General features: G+C 41.9%; 3 protein-coding genes across 4 annotated transcripts; 1 reads left to right on the top strand and 2 right to left on the bottom strand.

The window, feature by feature from the left end:
• The first annotated feature begins 1,230 nt into the window (after window positions 1–1,230).
• On the top strand, window positions 1,231–6,305 carry vma21 (vacuolar ATPase assembly factor VMA21). Its single transcript, XM_079269256.1, has 3 exons — window positions 1,231–1,388; window positions 1,689–1,798; window positions 5,621–6,305. Exons 1-3 carry the CDS (start codon window positions 1,333–1,335, stop codon window positions 5,758–5,760), a joined length of 306 nt encoding a protein of 101 aa, XP_079125382.1. The 5' UTR covers window positions 1,231–1,332; the 3' UTR covers window positions 5,761–6,305.
• A 3,302-nt stretch (window positions 6,306–9,607) lies between these two features.
• On the bottom strand, window positions 9,608–12,678 carry LOC306777614 (gap junction alpha-3 protein-like). Its single transcript, XM_079268777.1, has 2 exons — window positions 12,361–12,678; window positions 9,608–11,583 (listed from the first exon to the last, which is right to left on the bottom strand). The coding sequence occupies exon 2, from the start codon at window positions 11,557–11,559 to the stop codon at window positions 10,477–10,479; it is 1,083 nt and encodes a 360-aa protein (XP_079124903.1). The 5' UTR covers window positions 11,560–11,583; window positions 12,361–12,678; the 3' UTR covers window positions 9,608–10,476.
• A 490-nt stretch (window positions 12,679–13,168) lies between these two features.
• Window positions 13,169–17,147, bottom strand: gjb1b (gap junction protein beta 1b). Of its 2 annotated transcripts, none has more exons than XM_079268779.1 (2): window positions 17,062–17,147; window positions 13,169–16,274 (listed from the first exon to the last, which is right to left on the bottom strand). In XM_079268779.1, the coding sequence occupies exon 2, from the start codon at window positions 16,258–16,260 to the stop codon at window positions 15,433–15,435; it is 828 nt and encodes a 275-aa protein (XP_079124905.1). In that variant the 5' UTR covers window positions 16,261–16,274; window positions 17,062–17,147; the 3' UTR covers window positions 13,169–15,432. The 2 variants fall into 2 exon arrangements, with proteins under 2 accessions (XP_079124905.1, XP_079124904.1); XM_079268778.1 differs by lacking the exon at window positions 17,062–17,147 and adding an exon at window positions 16,542–16,629.
• Window positions 17,148–17,644: the final 497 nt, after the last annotated feature.

The raw sequence follows: 17,644 nt of genomic DNA on the forward strand, positions 1-17,644 counted from the left end.
ACTGGTTATGAATGTACAGCTGCTGACTTTGTTTCTAAAAGCTGTAGACTTCATTTTCACTCAAACACGGTGAAAAAAATAGACAGATAGATAGATAGATGGAGCCGGCCTTCTTAATCAGTTTGTTAAGTCTGTTGGTCTCTCGGGCTCCAATGCTGCTCCCCCAGCAGACGATGAAGTAAAGTGCACTGGCCACAACAGACTGGAAGAACATCTCCAACATATTGCTGCACACATTAGAAAGTACACCATCTATCTTCAATCAAAATTTATTGTAATTCCTGCACAGGACAAGCTTGTGTTTGTGGCTATTTTAACCCCCCTCACAATAGATAACATACACATACCACATAAAGCACTTATTCTGTCTGAACAGTTCAAACTCGATGATTCAAATTGTATTTTTTCTCATCCCCCAAAGCCCAAGAAGAGACTTTGTGATCTTGATTTAGGGTCTGCTCAATGCATGTAAGCCTAATGTAAAATAAATGAATAAATAGACACCCACACAGGTGTCTTTTACTTTAAACCTTCAATTATCAAAATGTATGAAGTACAAAACAAAGAAACTGAAACAAACATGACAGAGGTAAAAGAGAAAGGAAACATTAATTTATAAGAGCCTTAAATATTTTAGTTATTTTTTTGAAATACATGAAATACATTCATGCTTGATCTTGTAAATGTAGTTCCCCAGTTTATAATAGGCTACAGTTTCATAAGAATCAAATCCGTTGACTCTATTAAAAGTGACTTTAGTAAATATTAAATGATTAAAATCTTAAATATCTGATTGTTTTTGTTATTAGAAATGTGTGCAGGATTAATAGCTATATGGGCAACAACAATATAACTTTTCAAGGGGAAATTCTGATAATAACGTGTAGCCTATACATCTACTTGTGGTTGCTTCTACTTGGGTGACATTTTGAATACTGGACCCTTACTTTAATGGAGTATTGTTTTACTTTGTTGAGGCCTATTGCTACTCCTAGGCCGAAAAGTAATCACATTTCAAATTGCAGCTCTCACAATAAACTACAAAAACAGAGGAAGTACATATTGCTTGAAAGTTTATAGTTAGTTTTCATATTTTATCAAAATATAATTTCTGCAGGACTTGAACCAGGCTAAATCTATGGGTTCGACTATTGCCACTACCGTCTGGTCGCGCGAGACAAACTGACGTCAAACGTGGTCATGTGACAATCCCGTGATCCTATGCGGAAGAAGAGATTTAAGCTAGTGTGACAACACAACACAGACGGGGAAAACGCTAACCGATTATATTTCCCGTTTTTCATCTTAATCTCGTCTCCGATCAGCCCAGCAATGGACGGACCTGTCGGAGCAGCTTCGGACGCCGGACCGCCGTCTTATTCCCGGGGGTGAGAAAACCGCAATCTACTTTAAATCAACAGCTAGCTAACCTAGCCTCCTAGCTTAGCTTCCGTGGAGTGACGCCTCTTTTAAAAACCACCCGTCCCCCCTGTGCTGCTTGATGTTGAGCATGTGCCCACGTTTACAAAATACTTGTATTCCATGTGGTGTAATCCTTGAACACATGCATTAATCACCACCAAGGGACATGCTCACATCAGTGTTTAGCATAATAACCCGTAGCTTCTTCACAGTACTGTCACTAGTATCTGGGTTTCTCTGCGCTGACTGATCTTGTACTCCTGCAGAAATGAAAGCTCCCTGGTTTCAGCCCTCAAGACACTGTTGTTCTTCACGTTCCTGATGGTGACGCTGCCCATTGGGCTCTACTTTGCTACAAAGGCGTACCTCTTCGAGGGTAAGGTCTGCAACACTCGTTTGTTTGTGTCAGCAGGGCAAAGTCAGCCGTCAAACCTTTATTTTGTTCCACTAGTTTAGATGGAAGGATATCCGACCACAAAACTGCCCTCTTCACTTTGTTCCAGCTCTTATTTTTGTTCCAGATAATGCCCACAGTCTGACTGATGTGGATTCTCTTTTTTTTTTAGTTAAGACAATACAGATATTGATATTGGAGTTTAAAAGCCAATTACAATATTTCCGCTATATATAAACATAACTATGGGAATTTAAAAAGAGTGCTTTGTGGTGGAAAAACTATAATGACATTACTGTCTGTAAATTATCACAAAAAATTCGTTCTTGTTTCCTGTCATCATACATGGCATAAAATTCCCCAAAATACAAATATCAGCCAATAGTATGGAGTGGTCTCACCTACGTCACGATCTCCTTAGTTACGAGGTCGGTCGGCCATGTTGGAGTACATACAGATCCTACATGGCGGCGAGTAAACAAGGAAGTGCGGCGAAAATACAATACTTTGAATCACTGGATAGTGCATCAAAGGTTCGCTACCTGGCCAAATTGAAGGTTATTGGTAACTTGGATCCCTATACGATGAGTGCAGATCGTTTCAGTGCCGATCCTACTTATCTTCCATCGGTAAACTACGCCAACATCTACACGTATCTCGTGAACACCCCCAGTCCTTACACAAAAGACGAGCTGGAGTGCTACAAAGGGCTCGACGCTTATAATCAGTTTGTCAGTGGATGGGTCCGAGACGTCAAAGCAACGGTCGTCGACAATTCTCATCTCGTCATTGGGAGGGTAAATATATACAGATCTGGTCAGATATTTAGCAATATTCAATGTTTACTCAGCGCAAACAGACACGTGTGTTTGTTTACATTGTACATGCACGTAATTGTGTGCGTGTGTGTAGGAATTCACTTTAAACTAACCCCTAACTTCATCCCCCCCACACACATATATATATATATTTATATATATATGATCTGACGTTAAACTCATATCAAGCAATGCTGAGGCTGCATCTCTGTGTTTCGCCTGTTGTACGCGCTCGACGCGTCTCTGGCACCGACTGCTGTCACGGGCCGATGAAGCTTCGGTAACCTTCTCATGTCCAAGTTTAATTTATATTTCCTTTATTAAATACTGTTCACAAACGAATTTGTAAATAAAATCACTGACCACTTATAAAGTGATCCGCACATACTCTAGTGTACGCCAAATTCCATTCCTTTATATCTCGAGATGCGTGACAGCCATTTCTCGCGACGTCGCTTGGATAGCTCCTTCGTGTCATTTCCTTGATGTGTAATGACCGCTGGCAAACCAAAGAATGATTTCTTGTCTATCAGCTCTGCTGCCACAACCAAAGACAGCACAAAAGTTCACCATGATCGATAGGTTATGCGACTCAGCCGTGCATGCCAGTGGCTTTGTGTGTACTCCAACATGGCCGACAGCTAAACTGTGACGTCACACGAGACCACTCCATAGCCAATTTATTGTCTCCAATAGTAACAGTAAGGCAAAGAGATGGTTTGTATTATTCGTCCCTGCATTGTTGACGCAAACTCATCAGAACAATAACAAATCAAGACAATCATACGCAGAACTTCATCGTCTGAATAGTGGCTTTCATTTCATTGATAACTTTATTTAGTAGTTCTAATTTATGTGATGTGGACAAAAAGTAATTATATGTAGCGTTATAGCATTTTTAAAAATGGGTACGCAACAAAGTGAAACAAACGCGTATGCTTGCTTGACGTTGCAGCTCAACTTTGACGTGTCGTGCGTTATACGCCCGTCACACAGTGACAAGTGCGGGGCGTCAGTTGGTAGCTTCATGTCACCGGCTTCCACTGAAAATGACTTGTAGCCTGTTGCTGAGTCGCTTGTTCTGTGAACACAGAATAATTTATGTGAACGAACAACACAAGAGAAATGTGTTAGAAAGATATGAGACATGTATGAGAATACTTGCACAATCTCGACACAGAATACCTGACAAAGCAATGGACACAATGTTCCCTCTAATTTTTCATGTGTCTGGGCATACACACAAGCTCCCTGAGCACACTGAGGACCACTGTGAGCAACATCAGATGTGCACGCTGTGGCCACACACCAGTATCACACCTGTTCAAAACCTTGGATCATAGCAAGTTACATGGCTTATTAAAATAATCAAATTACAGCAGCAATTTTCACTAGTTTACTTTTAATATAAGTGATTTGACAAACTTTAAAGGAAAAAGACAAAAATCTTGTTGTTCATGAGATGTGTAGTATGTTTTATGTGAGAGTCCTGCTTGGCCATGGGAAGAGTCTTGCTTTGGCCTGTGTGAGGTCCTGTTGTGGCCTGTGTGAGGGTCCTGTTCTGGAAGAAATGATACATATACACCTTTCAGACATAACATTTTGTTCACATTAAAACATTCACATTTTGCACAATGACGTGTGCTGTAGCTTGTGATACAGTGTAAATTCCTGTAACTCTGTCTGTAAAATATGTAATTACTCAGTTTTTTATTATCATTTCTACTCCCCATAAATTATCTAGTAGTAACATAATTTAATGATTAATATCCATAAGTAAAACATCTTAATAAATGTCACTAGAATATGCACAAATCTGACTTAAATTTTACCTTATTTTTCACGTCTGTCCTTCTCACTTCTCCAATGGTTGTACACTTTGTCCAGGTTGATGGCTTCGTCTGCTTCTTGCTTTGACTTTATGTCGCTGCCCGTTCGTTTCGCCATGATAAGGGTTAGCATTTGCGTCTCGTAACTCCGCCGCACTGTTGATAGCTAGCTAACCTGCACGGCGCGAATGGGCAGGGCAATAGTGTCAATGCTATGATTGGCTGCGTAGCGTAAGTGAACCGAATCGTATCATTGGCTGGACACCTGTCACTCACTGAGTTACGTTGCAAAATAGTACAGAAAACAAAATTATTATTATTATTATTATTATTGGTTTAATTGATTAGATAAGATTAGGACTAATATTAGATATTAATTAATACGTTTATGTTGAATTTTATTTTATGCGCTGCATAGATTTTCTTGTGCGCTGAGAATGTGCGAGCAGTGCGCGATTGCTCAAGCGCGCAGCTTAGAGGGAACATTGAATGGACATCAATCCGGGTAGCTGCAAGTAACCCTGTATCTAAAGAAAACATCTGAGGCAAATCAAGAGAGAAGGGCTCATTTTAAAGTGCAATTCGGAACACAAAAACACACACACACACACACACACACACACACACGCACGCATCAAGAGGAGTGTGAAGTGAACACTGGACACTGGTGCAGCGTTGTTTTTCAAACACAGGGGCACCAAGAGGAGCGGTTTACCCCCGAGTCCACCAGTGTGTTGGGTTACAGTACATTTTCCTGACATTTGATTGAGAAACCATATAAACATAAAATATATTATATAATCTAACCAGACGAGAGAGTCTATTTGTGGCAAATTACAAAATGTTTAGGGCTCATGGGTAGGTATTCTATTTACTGACATGCCTAAATCCAAGTCTGACAGCGTACTCATTGGTTTATAATATTGCCCACAATGACCTTATAAAACTGGAGATATTAAAGGTTGAGGTAGCACAGCCATAAACGGTATAGAAAACTCTCCGACAGTAAACAACTTTTACTCTTGTTTTTCTAATGGCCGTAAAATCAAATTTTAAATTAAAGTTAATTTTCACATTGAAGATGACGTCGACACGTTTGTCACTGTAATGCAGCTTCTCTTCATCACTGTTAACTCTTCTCCCGCCCCTTTTCCCAGGTTCAATGAAGATGTCGAGCTCTGACAGCTACTTCTATGCGGCCATCGTTGCAGTGCTCGCTGTGCATGTGGTTTTGGCTTTGTTTGTTTATGTGGCCTGGAACGAAGGCACACCTAAAGGGAAGGGCAAAGACGATTAAGGCATGTGCTTATCAGCTCATGAGACTGGAGGAGATGGGCAGATAGAGGCATGGATCTCCCCCCCCCCTCTCCGCCCCAACCACCATGGGCACTAAACAAAGTACCATCTCTACCAACCAGACAGTTGGGGGATCTGGTTTTGGATGACTTCTCACACACACACACACTGTATGTGCTTGTAATATTCATGTATAAAGAATCTGATTCCAAAATGCTCTACATCCATTCTGTGAGAATCATTCTGTCCTCAAACTTCAGTTCTTATCAGCACACATTTAAAGAGGACTCTTCATACTGTGCTTAACTTGCACGCTGTGTTGTGGAGCAAAGATTTCATGACGTCCTGTCCTTAATTTTCAATGTGTGTAATGTAGCTCAGTGAAATATTTGTAACTTTGAATCCGAAAATTCTTGCGAGATCAATTTGTATTCGAAGGAATGGTTTGTGCTCGAAGATGTTTGGAGATTTGAGGATGTTCTCAGTGATGCAGATGAAACGGTTCTCTTGCTCAAATAAACTTGAAAATGTTTTAGTTTCACAGTTTACGTATTTTCGAAAGCCTTTTTTTGTGTTAATTCACTAAAACACAATGCAGATTTTTACTGTTCTGACGTGTCAAGTTGTGCATGGAATGTTTAAACGTTTACTATTGATATTCCAATTTAGGAATACGTTACACTAATGATACAAACATGCCATGATGTGGTGGAATTCGGGTTTCTTATATGCTATATCTTTTAAAGTTTAGAATACAAGCAGTCTCAAGGCCGTAGTTTAGGGGGGGGAGGGTACAGAAAAGCAGTATGTCATGCCTTCGGTCAAACCTGTAGGAAGCGCCAGCAGCACAGCAGAAATGAGAAGTAAACAAGAATGCGAGCGATGTCTTCAGACAACCTATATTAAGTCAACTAACGCAATGAAAATTCAGAGGGAGAGCATTTCGGGAAATTAAAAAAATGTAAAAGTCTTCAAGTTTGCAAGCCACAGAAGATGGCATTGTGGAATTGCTGTTATCTTCTCCATGTTATTTCAAACAAGCGTGGTATGGCCACCACTGTGCCTCTTTACTCAACACATTCATGAGTTGAATGAAAAAGAACAGACATCAGATGCCATTTTGGCATCTGATGTCTGTTCTTTTCCCTCTGATCCCTGTGAGTCTCTTTTCAACATGCTCTCTGGTGTGGCTCACACATACTGTATTTTCCAGTATGTTGTTGGAGCTGTGCAGTCAGCACTGAGTTTAACTAGGCGGGTGTTGGTGATGAGGTGACAGGCCTGCAAGCAATCAGACTGATTCAGTCAGCAAACATCAGAGGCCTCGTTTGCCTTTTGGCTGATATTTATTAAAGCTGTGTTGCTGCAAGGGCAGGCTTTGCTTCTGGCTCTTTGTCATTTATCACACATTAGCAGGTTGGGTGTATAGTGTGTGTGTGTGTGTGTGTGTGTGTGTGTGTGTGTGTGTGTGTGTGTGTGTGTGTGTGTGTGTGTGTGTGATGAAGAAGAAAAAAACAGTGCTGAACTTACTTGAATCAGGCAATAAATAAACACTCCAACATTTGGATGAATCTATTCTCTGTGCCCTTCGTATCCTAAAATGCATTCCACACTCAGTACAGACTCTTTGAATGAATATATCCTCATTGAAAATAGACAGATATACAGTCATGCATCATAATATATGTTCACTTGTATGCACTCAGTTATTTACCGGTACCTGCATTACAAAAAGCTAAAGTGTCTCTGTTTCATGGATGCCCTTTGCCCAGCAGATGGCGTACACAGCAGACCCGAGCCTCAGATGAGCAGCATGTCAGTGTTTGAGTAAAGAGAGAGGGCAGTAGAGTACTGTGCTCCAACTAGTGGAAGATAATGCAAAGCATTGCACCAGAGGGAACAAAACCGCATCAACTTATAGAATTCTCATGTGGGCACATGCATTTATTACATTACACATAACCAAGGAGGCGCTTCATTGTAATAATCGGTGCTGTTATTTCCCATGTAACTCTGCCCGGGTGCTTTTGAGAGGACATGTAATGGCTTCAGCACAAAAGAAACAACTTCATCAAACGTCAAATATTTTAAAAGTATCGACATTTAGCAGTTAAAAGTGTCCTCAGTCTGGACTCTCTTGATTAGGCTACAAACAGTTACACTTCATATTTAAATATATATTTATTTAAGCCCCATATACTATAAAATCATAACTGACATTGAGTTTTAATTGTTTTTTGTTTGTGTAGGTGCTTTGCTGTATTCAATTTCGCATTGTATATTGTGTTTTTCTTTTATTATGCCATAATCTATTTTGCGCATTCGAGTTTTTGATTCAACTGAAAGGTAATTGGAAGGCTATCTAATGAGCCCCTTATCTCGAATGAGTAAGGTAAGCTATGTTTCCCTGAGGGTTATGTGTCTATTGATTTATTGTTTCTGAAGTGAGAGAGTAGTCATAGTCTGTAATGTTAATTATATAATGCGATTTGGTGGTTTTGTGAAAATGATGAATTCATTAAGATATTAAGATTCAGGACTATGTCTTAAATTATTTTATTAATGACACAATTCATTTAACCAGTCCAAAAGTGTTCACTAACTTTATTGTATATCGTGGGGAGAGTGTTGCAATTGTTCTCTAAGTCACTGGAGGATACAAAGAAAACACTGATAGCATATATTGAAAACAGAATGTTCAGCCCCTCTCCCCACCAAACTCCTTTGAGATCACCATTCTTGTAAAGTCGAAGATGTGTCAGAGCTGAGGATGCTGCTATTCATTTCACTCGCAGAGCTACGTAATAAGAAAGCCACCATTGATCAAAATCATGGCACTTTTTCTACAAAGAAAACGACATCATGTCATCTCATGCTAACATATCACGTATACTTTCATAACGTGATTCAGTCAAAATAGAAACCTTCATATTACGAAGCAACTACAATTCCAAATGCTGGCCTTACACGAAAAGGATTGTATTTCAAAGTGCTGGATATGCAGCTCTACTCATAACTCATATCAGTTCATCTGTCAACATTTCCTAATCCCTTTTCTCAGAGATGATCACTTTATTACATCTTGAGATGATGAATGCTTTAATAACTTTGGGTAATGTTTTATTCTCATTTGTTATGTGACATTTTTTTTAGAATTAGAGATTCTGGTTTACTTCCTGATTTATGGGGCCATATATATCAAATAAAACTCCCGACAGTTTTGTCTGGGAGATCTGACACACGTTGCTTCACGGCCCAGCAACACACTGAAGTACAGGATAGAATGCACAGACTACACTCACACATGTCACTTCTTTGAACTTCAGCTAAACGAGTCATTTATCTTTTTAGTTTTAATACAAGTTAAGTGAAAAGTACATTTGTTCTTCCCTTGGCACATTAAGCATTGAGAGAAAATGATGAATGTGGTCAAAAGGTATGAGACAGCTTCCTCGTCATGAACATGCTATGGTTCAAGGTTTCCATACGTGTGTGTAAGATGTGCATGTGTGGGGATATGCAGACAGCAAAGACTGAACACGACATGTTTCTTCCCGCTCGAGCACGTCCGTTTTGAACAGGTTGACATGTTTGTGTGTGGATGCCGATGACTCAAAGTGCACCCGGTCGATTCTAATTTCAGAGATTCAGTGTTTCAAAAATTAAAAAAATGCAGATGCAGAGCTACAATATATATGTTGTAGCTACTGAACCTAAATATTACCCTACACCATTGTTTCTACTCCTAAAGGTGATGTTTGTTTTTGAGAAATATGAATAACAGTGGCAACATGAGTCCCAGTGAGACAATCTACCATTTCCCTGATGAAGTTATTATAAACACACTGTTTACTTTGCAAATTTAAGACAGATTTATTTCAAGCAGTTTTACAAATATGGTTGACACCAAGTGCTTTACAGAAAAACAAACGGCACCAACACAGACACTAACGAGGATGAACACAATGTGCTTCGAGTTATGTACTTGCTGGCTGCAATCAAAAGAGGCAGAACTCCGGAGAGCAGTGCAATGTGTTGTGAGACGCCTCCTGGAATTAGGCACACTAGATCCCAGTGTCCAATGTGTTGTCAGGTATTGCACAACTGTTCACTTCAAGTCTAAGCAAGTGAACTATGCTCAAAACAGTTATGAAGGGAAGTTCAATTGATCTGATTCCCTCAAATGAGGTCAAGCCAGAGCTGAAGAAGTTTCTGTCCTGGATTCTATTTCCAAAGTTTGGACAACTTTATACGCAGAAGTGCAGGTTCATTCACATCCATATAACACCTGAGCAGACTGTATCTTTCTGTTGAATTTGTTTTTATTTTCTGTGACAATAGTGAACAGTGGAGAGACACTGACTGAGAAATATGGTGTTGTCACAAAATGTGTGCCGCATATCATTAATGCAAATGTGTCTAATGTGAAATCCAATTACCGGGAAGCTTTTTCAAAAGAACAGCCAGCTACGGGACACTTCTCAGTGGAGCAGAACCTCCTTGAAGAAGTCTGAGCTCATTAGATATTTGATCAGAGCCACAGTCTTACTGTACACCTGCAGCTTCTCTGTTGAATGTCACTCCCCTCCGAGTTGGAATGAGTCAAACTTGTGCCATCTTAAAAGAGGGGAGTCAGTTCAGCATGTACGAATGCTTCCAAACAACATATGATCCCCTCACAGCATTTTAAGACACCCTCACAGAAACATAAACCCCCTCATATCTGCAGATCATCTATTCTGGTCTTGTTGTTGCTGTGTTTGGCACTGCGGCCGGGCCTGGCCTGCGTAGGTGAACCAGAGGCTGAAGCCGCTCCTTTCTTTCCTTTTAGGTCACATTTCTCTGGCTTGCTGCTGCTCCTCTCCACCTCCAAGTTGTCCTTATTCTGTTTGTAGGCCGCCTTGCTGTGGTAGGGGTGGCAGGGCGAGTCGGTGCCTTCAGACAGAGGGGAGAGGTTGTAGCTGGGTACAGGCGGGTATGCTGGCTGGACTTGGTGGAAGTAGTCTTCGTAACACGGCGCATATGGCACCGCAGCCTCTTTGGGCTCCTTGGGGAGACTCACGGGGGACCGATTACGTCTCCTGAAGGTGATGCCCTGGCGACACTTGGTGAAGCCCAGGTGGTAGATCTCTACGAGGTTGAGGAGCAGAGACACGCTAGCAACTCCCAGCATGAAGATGATGAAGATGGTTTTCTCCGTGGGACGTGATATGTAGCAGTTTACCACATTGGGGCAGGGCAGCCTGTCACATGTGTACATGGGCTTCAGCTGAAAGCCGTACAGGAGATACTGAGCCACGATGAAACCCACCTCAAACAGGGTTTTAAAGACCACATTAAACACATATGTGCGCAAGAGCTCCCCCTGCATGCGCACTCGCCCCTTCTGGTCCCTCACCAGAGGCTTCTTCTGCTTAGCATCCACAACAAGGGCCTGCTTGTCTGAATGGTTTGCGAGTTCCCTCTGCTCGTCCCTCTCTTTGTGCTTCTCCTCCATCCGCACCAGGTGGACGATGTGTCCCAGGTAGATCAACGTAGGCGTGGACACGAAGATGATCTGCAGCACCCAAAAGCGGACGTGGGAGATGGGGAAAGTGATGTCGTAGCACACGTTCTCACAACCCGGCTGCTTGGTGTCGCAGGTGAAGCCCGAGAGCTCGTCGCTCCACACCTTCTCTGTGGCGGCACTGAGGACCAGGATGCGGAAGATGAACAGGACGGTGAGCCACACCTTCCCCACCACAGTGGAGTGCTCCTGGGCTTTTTCTAGCAGCTTTCCCAGCAGGTTCCAGTCCCCCATGGCTGTGTGAGCTCAGATCTGGGACTGGAGATACATAAAAAAAAAAGGCCAAAAATAGTTGCTCAGCTTGATTTGTGACTTGTGTGATTATACTTATCCAGTGGTTAAAGTAAGCTTCAGTGTTCCTGATGACTACAAATTCTCTAAAACGTCTTACCAAGTTCAGCAGAGCTCAGACTAAACGATTCTCCAAGCAGCCGAGCTGCTAGCCGAGTGTACGACTGGGGGACTCTGCTGCTGAACAGGTAGTATTTCTTTTCCCACGTGAACACAGACAGGATTATATTTACTTTCGGAGGGTATTCACGATTCTGTGGCTCCTGGCCTGCATGGCTCGGGCCACAGCAACATGATCCACACACAAGGCGAAATGAAACACCAGGCAGTGGTGGGGGAAGTGCGAACTAGAAACAGTTGAGTCATATCGGTACCATCAGCTACTGTAACTCTTCATTTTATATATATATATATATACTTCTGATGGCTGTACTGTACACTAGCAGGGCAGCACATTCAGCACACATAGGATGCTACTCCGAGGGATAATGTATTCTGATTCCTGGTGAAATGATGTTTAGGGAGCCACCACTAAGGAATCTAGCTTGTGTTCTAACTCCTGTAGACTGGGCTGCAATTTTAAACAAACGTAGGCTTTCAACATCAAACCGCTCAGACTTTGTAATCCTCAATGACAAAAGATAACAATATGATGAACATCAGAATAAATAAATAATGCCGAAAGCACCTCAATCCACAAAGGTTTTACTTCACAGAGAAGACACATTTACAGAATAAACCCACCTTGTCAGCTTATGCAGGCCATGCAGTGAAGCCCTACGCGTCTTCGAGGGTCCATGAGGCCGCCTGCTTCGCCGACAGGCCTCAGTGCAAAGCTGATCTTTGGGCCCCCAGCAATGCCCTTGAATGGACAGGAAAAGTGGACTCCTGCCGGCCACAACCTCTGTTCCTCACCGACAAACCCACCGACTCGGTCTTCCCTTTCCAAATACAGCGAAGGCAGGAATCAGGACCCAGGCCTCGGGGTCTCCCACTGACCACAACACACACACACACACACGTAACCTGCTGGACCCACTCTGAACCATGTCCGGCCTGCCCTCCCTCAAACACCCCCCTCCCCCGTGTGGTTAAATTTGGCACAGGGTACAGGCTCTAATGTAAACTGTGAACGCACCTCTACTCGCTTGTTACAGTGAGTGACAGGGCAGCTGGCCAATGACGGTGTCCGCTAAGTCTGTCTAGCCACAAGTGGTCTAAACATAGCACGAGGGTCTCTCCTATCATGGGGGGCATGATTTGGAGATGAGGAGCCATTTGCATCCTCAAGTTACAAGGAAGTGACGGGAGGGAAACAAGTTCTGTTTCAACATATCAGTAATGAGATGAGCCCCGGGATCCAAGTCTGAAAATAGAAAAGACTTTTTATATGACTGAGGTTACTGTGCTTTGACAGATGTCACTATTTCATCCATTTAGTTCAACATTTTGAAAGAAACTCAAATGTTTGCAAAGTAACTTCAAATCATGTCAAATTATCAAGCACTTTATTTCAGTATATTACATAATGTACACATAGTTTTAACCCTAGTTATACATTATCTGGGTTGTTTACCTGCGTGTAAAGTCATATATGAAGATTTAGGCATAAATATCGACATCAGGGTTTTTGAACGCACTCCAATGTGTATAACTGTATAATAGAGCAGTTGTATAAACAGATACCAGCGTATGGGACACAGAGATACTGAATCATATTATACAGAGTAATATCGAGGAAAGCACGCGCGACTGTCTCTGTTAAACAGGTTTTTTCATAAACAAAAAAAGATCACCTCAAACAGAAGCTACAATGAAGTAAGCAGTACTTACAACTGAATACAAAGATATACAAAGACATAAGTACAGTACTGAGATTCTGCATGGTTTACTGAAATAAACCGTTGCTCTGGCCACCATTCTGACTGCTGTTGAGATAACATAATAGGTCAGTAGTAAAGATATGTTTGGGTAAAATGTGTGTTTTCAAATTAATGTAGTTTTTCATCCTTTGCAGAATATTTAATGACAGCTGTCCACATCTGGACAGTATTTAATATTGTAATATTTCCACAGCAAATTTAGTTTTTGCATTAGTTGCTGACTTGTAGGTCAATTGTAGTTGGTTTAAAGTCACATTGTTTTCTTTGGGGATTTTTTTTAGTAATGGGAATTTAGTTTTAATTTTAGTTTGTTAATGTTTTAGTCGTAATTTTCTCAGACAGTTTCATAACACTGTAATGGATTTTGCTGAAGGATATTTCTCCTGGCTGCTGTGTTACAGACTCACCGTCTACGACTGTTGGTTATCTTTCACTGATGAATCTATAACCTGACAAAACAGACTTCTTTATACATTACTGAGGTCTTCTGCTATTCAGAGTCCTGTTCCACTCCGCAGAGCTCCAATATCCCAGTTATAAAAGTGTTTACGCTGCATTGTTAGGGCAGAAGAGCTTTGTCATTGTCTTATACATTATTTTATTTATGAATGTGTAGCAGATGTTGTCAGGGTGAGCTGTTCTTTGTGCGCGCCGCGGCAAGCCGGAGCGTAAACAGCTTTTTGACCACAGAGAAGATTTGGACTGAAGAATCATATTTCTTTCATGCTGTGAATTTTGGAAATGATTACATCTTTTCTCTTTTCAACACATTTAAACTTTTCAACGCTCTGGAGTTGTAAATGTTTGGATAACGCGAGTCTGTGAAAACCCTGCAGTCAACACTAGTTATGATACAATGAACAGATTTCACCATCATTTTTGTCGGCCAAATCTTTTGGGATGTACGTTGTCGTTATAATTTTGGCCATGACATAAAAGGCCCGAAACGAAGACGACAAAATGAACACTGTACAGCTGTCTGCTTGTTACTGGAAACGAATGGCATTTACTCACATAACTGCCCTGTCCAGTTCCTAGCTTTGTGGAATTAAATATGGTACATATTCACATGGTTGATGTAAATAAAAGGTTTGCTTTCTATCCAGCATTTTAATCTCTACTGTAATCTTTGCACCTTCAAAAAGGACCACACTGGTGTTTTTGCACATTTTGGCTGAATCATCAGAAATCATGCTACTACTACTACTACGTATTTCAGTTTGAATGTTTTTCGTGCCTTCCGGACAGCAGCCTGTTTCACTTTTTTGTGTCAAAGCTACGTTATAGACGCATGATAACGCAACTGAAATGATGATTGAGGAGACTGAATGTGAAAAGTCTGGTGACGGTGAGAAACCGTCATCCAAGAATCAAGTTCTCTCCCAAACAGACCACCTATTATGCCGAATACATTTAAAAATATCTCTTTCAAATCAATGTTTACTTGATGGGCATGATTTACAAACATCACGCAGTTGTATCTTGTAAATACAACTGTGTAGGATTATAACAAATCTATAGTTTGAACCGTATTATCAAGCAATAATGACACAACTTTGACAAGAAATGATGCTCACACAGGCATGGCTTCTTCAGCTAAAGATACTTTGCAATCTCGGCAAGTTGCTTCTCACACTGTAATCAAATGAAAACCACTAAAATGAGCTTTGGCAGATTGTTGACACCAAAGTCAACATGGTCTAAAACATGCAACAACACTGGTGAGGTCCTTTACCTTACCGACAGGCTCCAAATAGTACAGACGAGTTCCAACAGCAACTACCACTTGAGTCAGTAAAAGAGAAACGAAGCGACTGACTCAATGATATGTAAATAGATGGTGTAAATGTGTACAGAATATGTAACCCTAATGCAGAGCAACATGACCTATGGTCGAATTGCTGTTGATTAGTTGAAGAGGAGAGGCAGAGTTTCAGAAAGCTGAACACCTTTCCCCCTTCTCAGTTGGGCTCTTTTTGGTCACAGTGAGCTTAGACTTGAGAGAATGTTCTGCGATCAGCTGATTGATTTCATTTTGCCTATAAGTAGGCAATCTTTGACTTATCCAAGCTACTTTGGACTGTTCCTCGGGGCCTCCGAAGCACCGTTTACAGGCCCTGCTTATGAGGTACACCACCTCAGCCAGGTTGAGCAGCACACACACCCCGGACACCGCCAGCATGAACACGGTGAATATGGTCTTTTCTGTCGGTCGGGACACAAAACAGTCCACTGTGTTGGGGCACGGGTACGAGTCACACTTTACCAAACGCACCATCCTAAAGCCAGGATAGATCAGGTAGAAAATGTACAGGAAAGCCACCTCGAAGAGGATTCTGAAGATGATACTGATCATGTATGTCCACCACAGTGCTCCGGTGATCTGAAACTTCTGGTTCTTGATGTGTTCCAGCTCCTTGGGACTGCTGCGGCCCGTCCTCTTCAGGATCTTCTTGTCGATGTGGCGTCGGTGGGCCACGTGCATGGCCACCAGCAGGGCCGGGGTGGAGACCAGGATGAGCTGGAGCGCCCACAGGCGGATGTGCGAGATGGGGAAGAACTGGTCGTAGCAGACGCTGTTGCAGCCGGGCTGCTGGGTGTTGCAGACGAAGCCGGACTTCTCATCTCCCCAAACGCTCTCGGCAGCGACCACCAGGACCAGGATACGGAAGATGAAGATGACGGAGAGCCAAACGCGCCCGATGCCGGTAGAGTGCCTGTTTACGCCGCTGATCACGACATAAAAGCTCCCCCAGTTCATTTTCGACTCCAGGTCTGCAAAAAATAAAGGTTGGATGGATGAAGGCTAAGCTAGATCTATAGCACTGTTAAAACCAATTATAATGATGTCAACATTTAAGTTAACTTTATCAAAATGGCTCAGGAAAAACAAAATGACCCATTTTCTTAAAACAACATGCACTTTTAAGCCCTTCGCATTTAGCAAAAGTATTATTTGTAGCAACGGATTATCAGTTTAAATAACTTAGTTATTCAGTAATTTAGTAAAAAGTCTAACTATTGTAGTTTTTAGAGGTTTACCAGGCTCAGCCAGCCGGGTCCAAAGATGACCATCTTGAAGTGCGGCCTGAGCATCAAGCTGGCAGAGTTGAGGAGCAACAGGAAAGAATTGCCCAGTCGCAAGTTGGCCGTATAAGAGCAGGGGAGATGGTCTACCATCGAGCACCGTCACAAGACGCAACGGGACGAAGCCAATTACCAAACATTCGCCGCGCCACGTGATTGGCTCACCCTGTATTAATACCGTACTCCCAAACTGACCTACAGCCCAGTTGCAGACAGACTGACACACTGCCAGCACATTTCTCCAAGGAACAAGCAAGACATGCATCTCATTAGGAGGTGAACTGAGAGACCTCCATTGTTTGTAAGAAAGGCTACAGAACTCACCAGAATAAACACTTAAAAAGCTGATTCATTCAAATATGACAACTATAAATGGAAATGATGTATTTGTCGAGTCGAGGCAATGGGGCATGTCAGCCATCACACACAACATCTGAATGTTAGTATAAAACAGAATTGAATGAGGACATTTTACCTTCAGCTGTGGTGGTACACAAAAATGTGTACGAAGAAGAAATGAATTAAAATATTGTGTCGTTTTTTTAGCGAGCCAGAAGGCTGGATTGAGAAGCATGCATTTGGCAAAAATGCTAATCATTCCTCCGCCACTAGCCAGTGCCCTGCACCGTAGCGGTCATATGCTCTTATATAAACTATTTGCATACAATGGCGGCCTTTATTGGGCTGCAACAAGACTCTTTAGAATTCAGATCAAACGCCTCGACTTCCGCCTACCCCGGGCAAAGGGAGGAATCTGTGTGGACACAAAGGGCCTCAGCCTGCCACATTCGTTATTGTGCTTGGCAGGGCGGGGAAGTGAAGGAAGCTTTTGACCCGAGTCACTGTCATTCAGAGCACAGAGTCACTAACGGGTTTTTGCAGATTCATCCAGAAAACACACATGCAAAATACCAATGTGGTAGAAAATGAGAAGCAGTCAAACAATTATTTATACACATGCTTTAACTAAACCCGCACTCTCATTTTGTAACACAACCAACAATGTAAATGCTGCTATACTGTAAAATAAGCAAATATATTGCAATTCTATGTATCTG

Source organism: Melanostigma gelatinosum (genome assembly GCF_949748355.1).
Source record: "Melanostigma gelatinosum genome assembly, chromosome: 5".
Lineage (NCBI taxonomy): Eukaryota > Metazoa > Chordata > Actinopteri > Perciformes > Zoarcidae > Melanostigma > Melanostigma gelatinosum.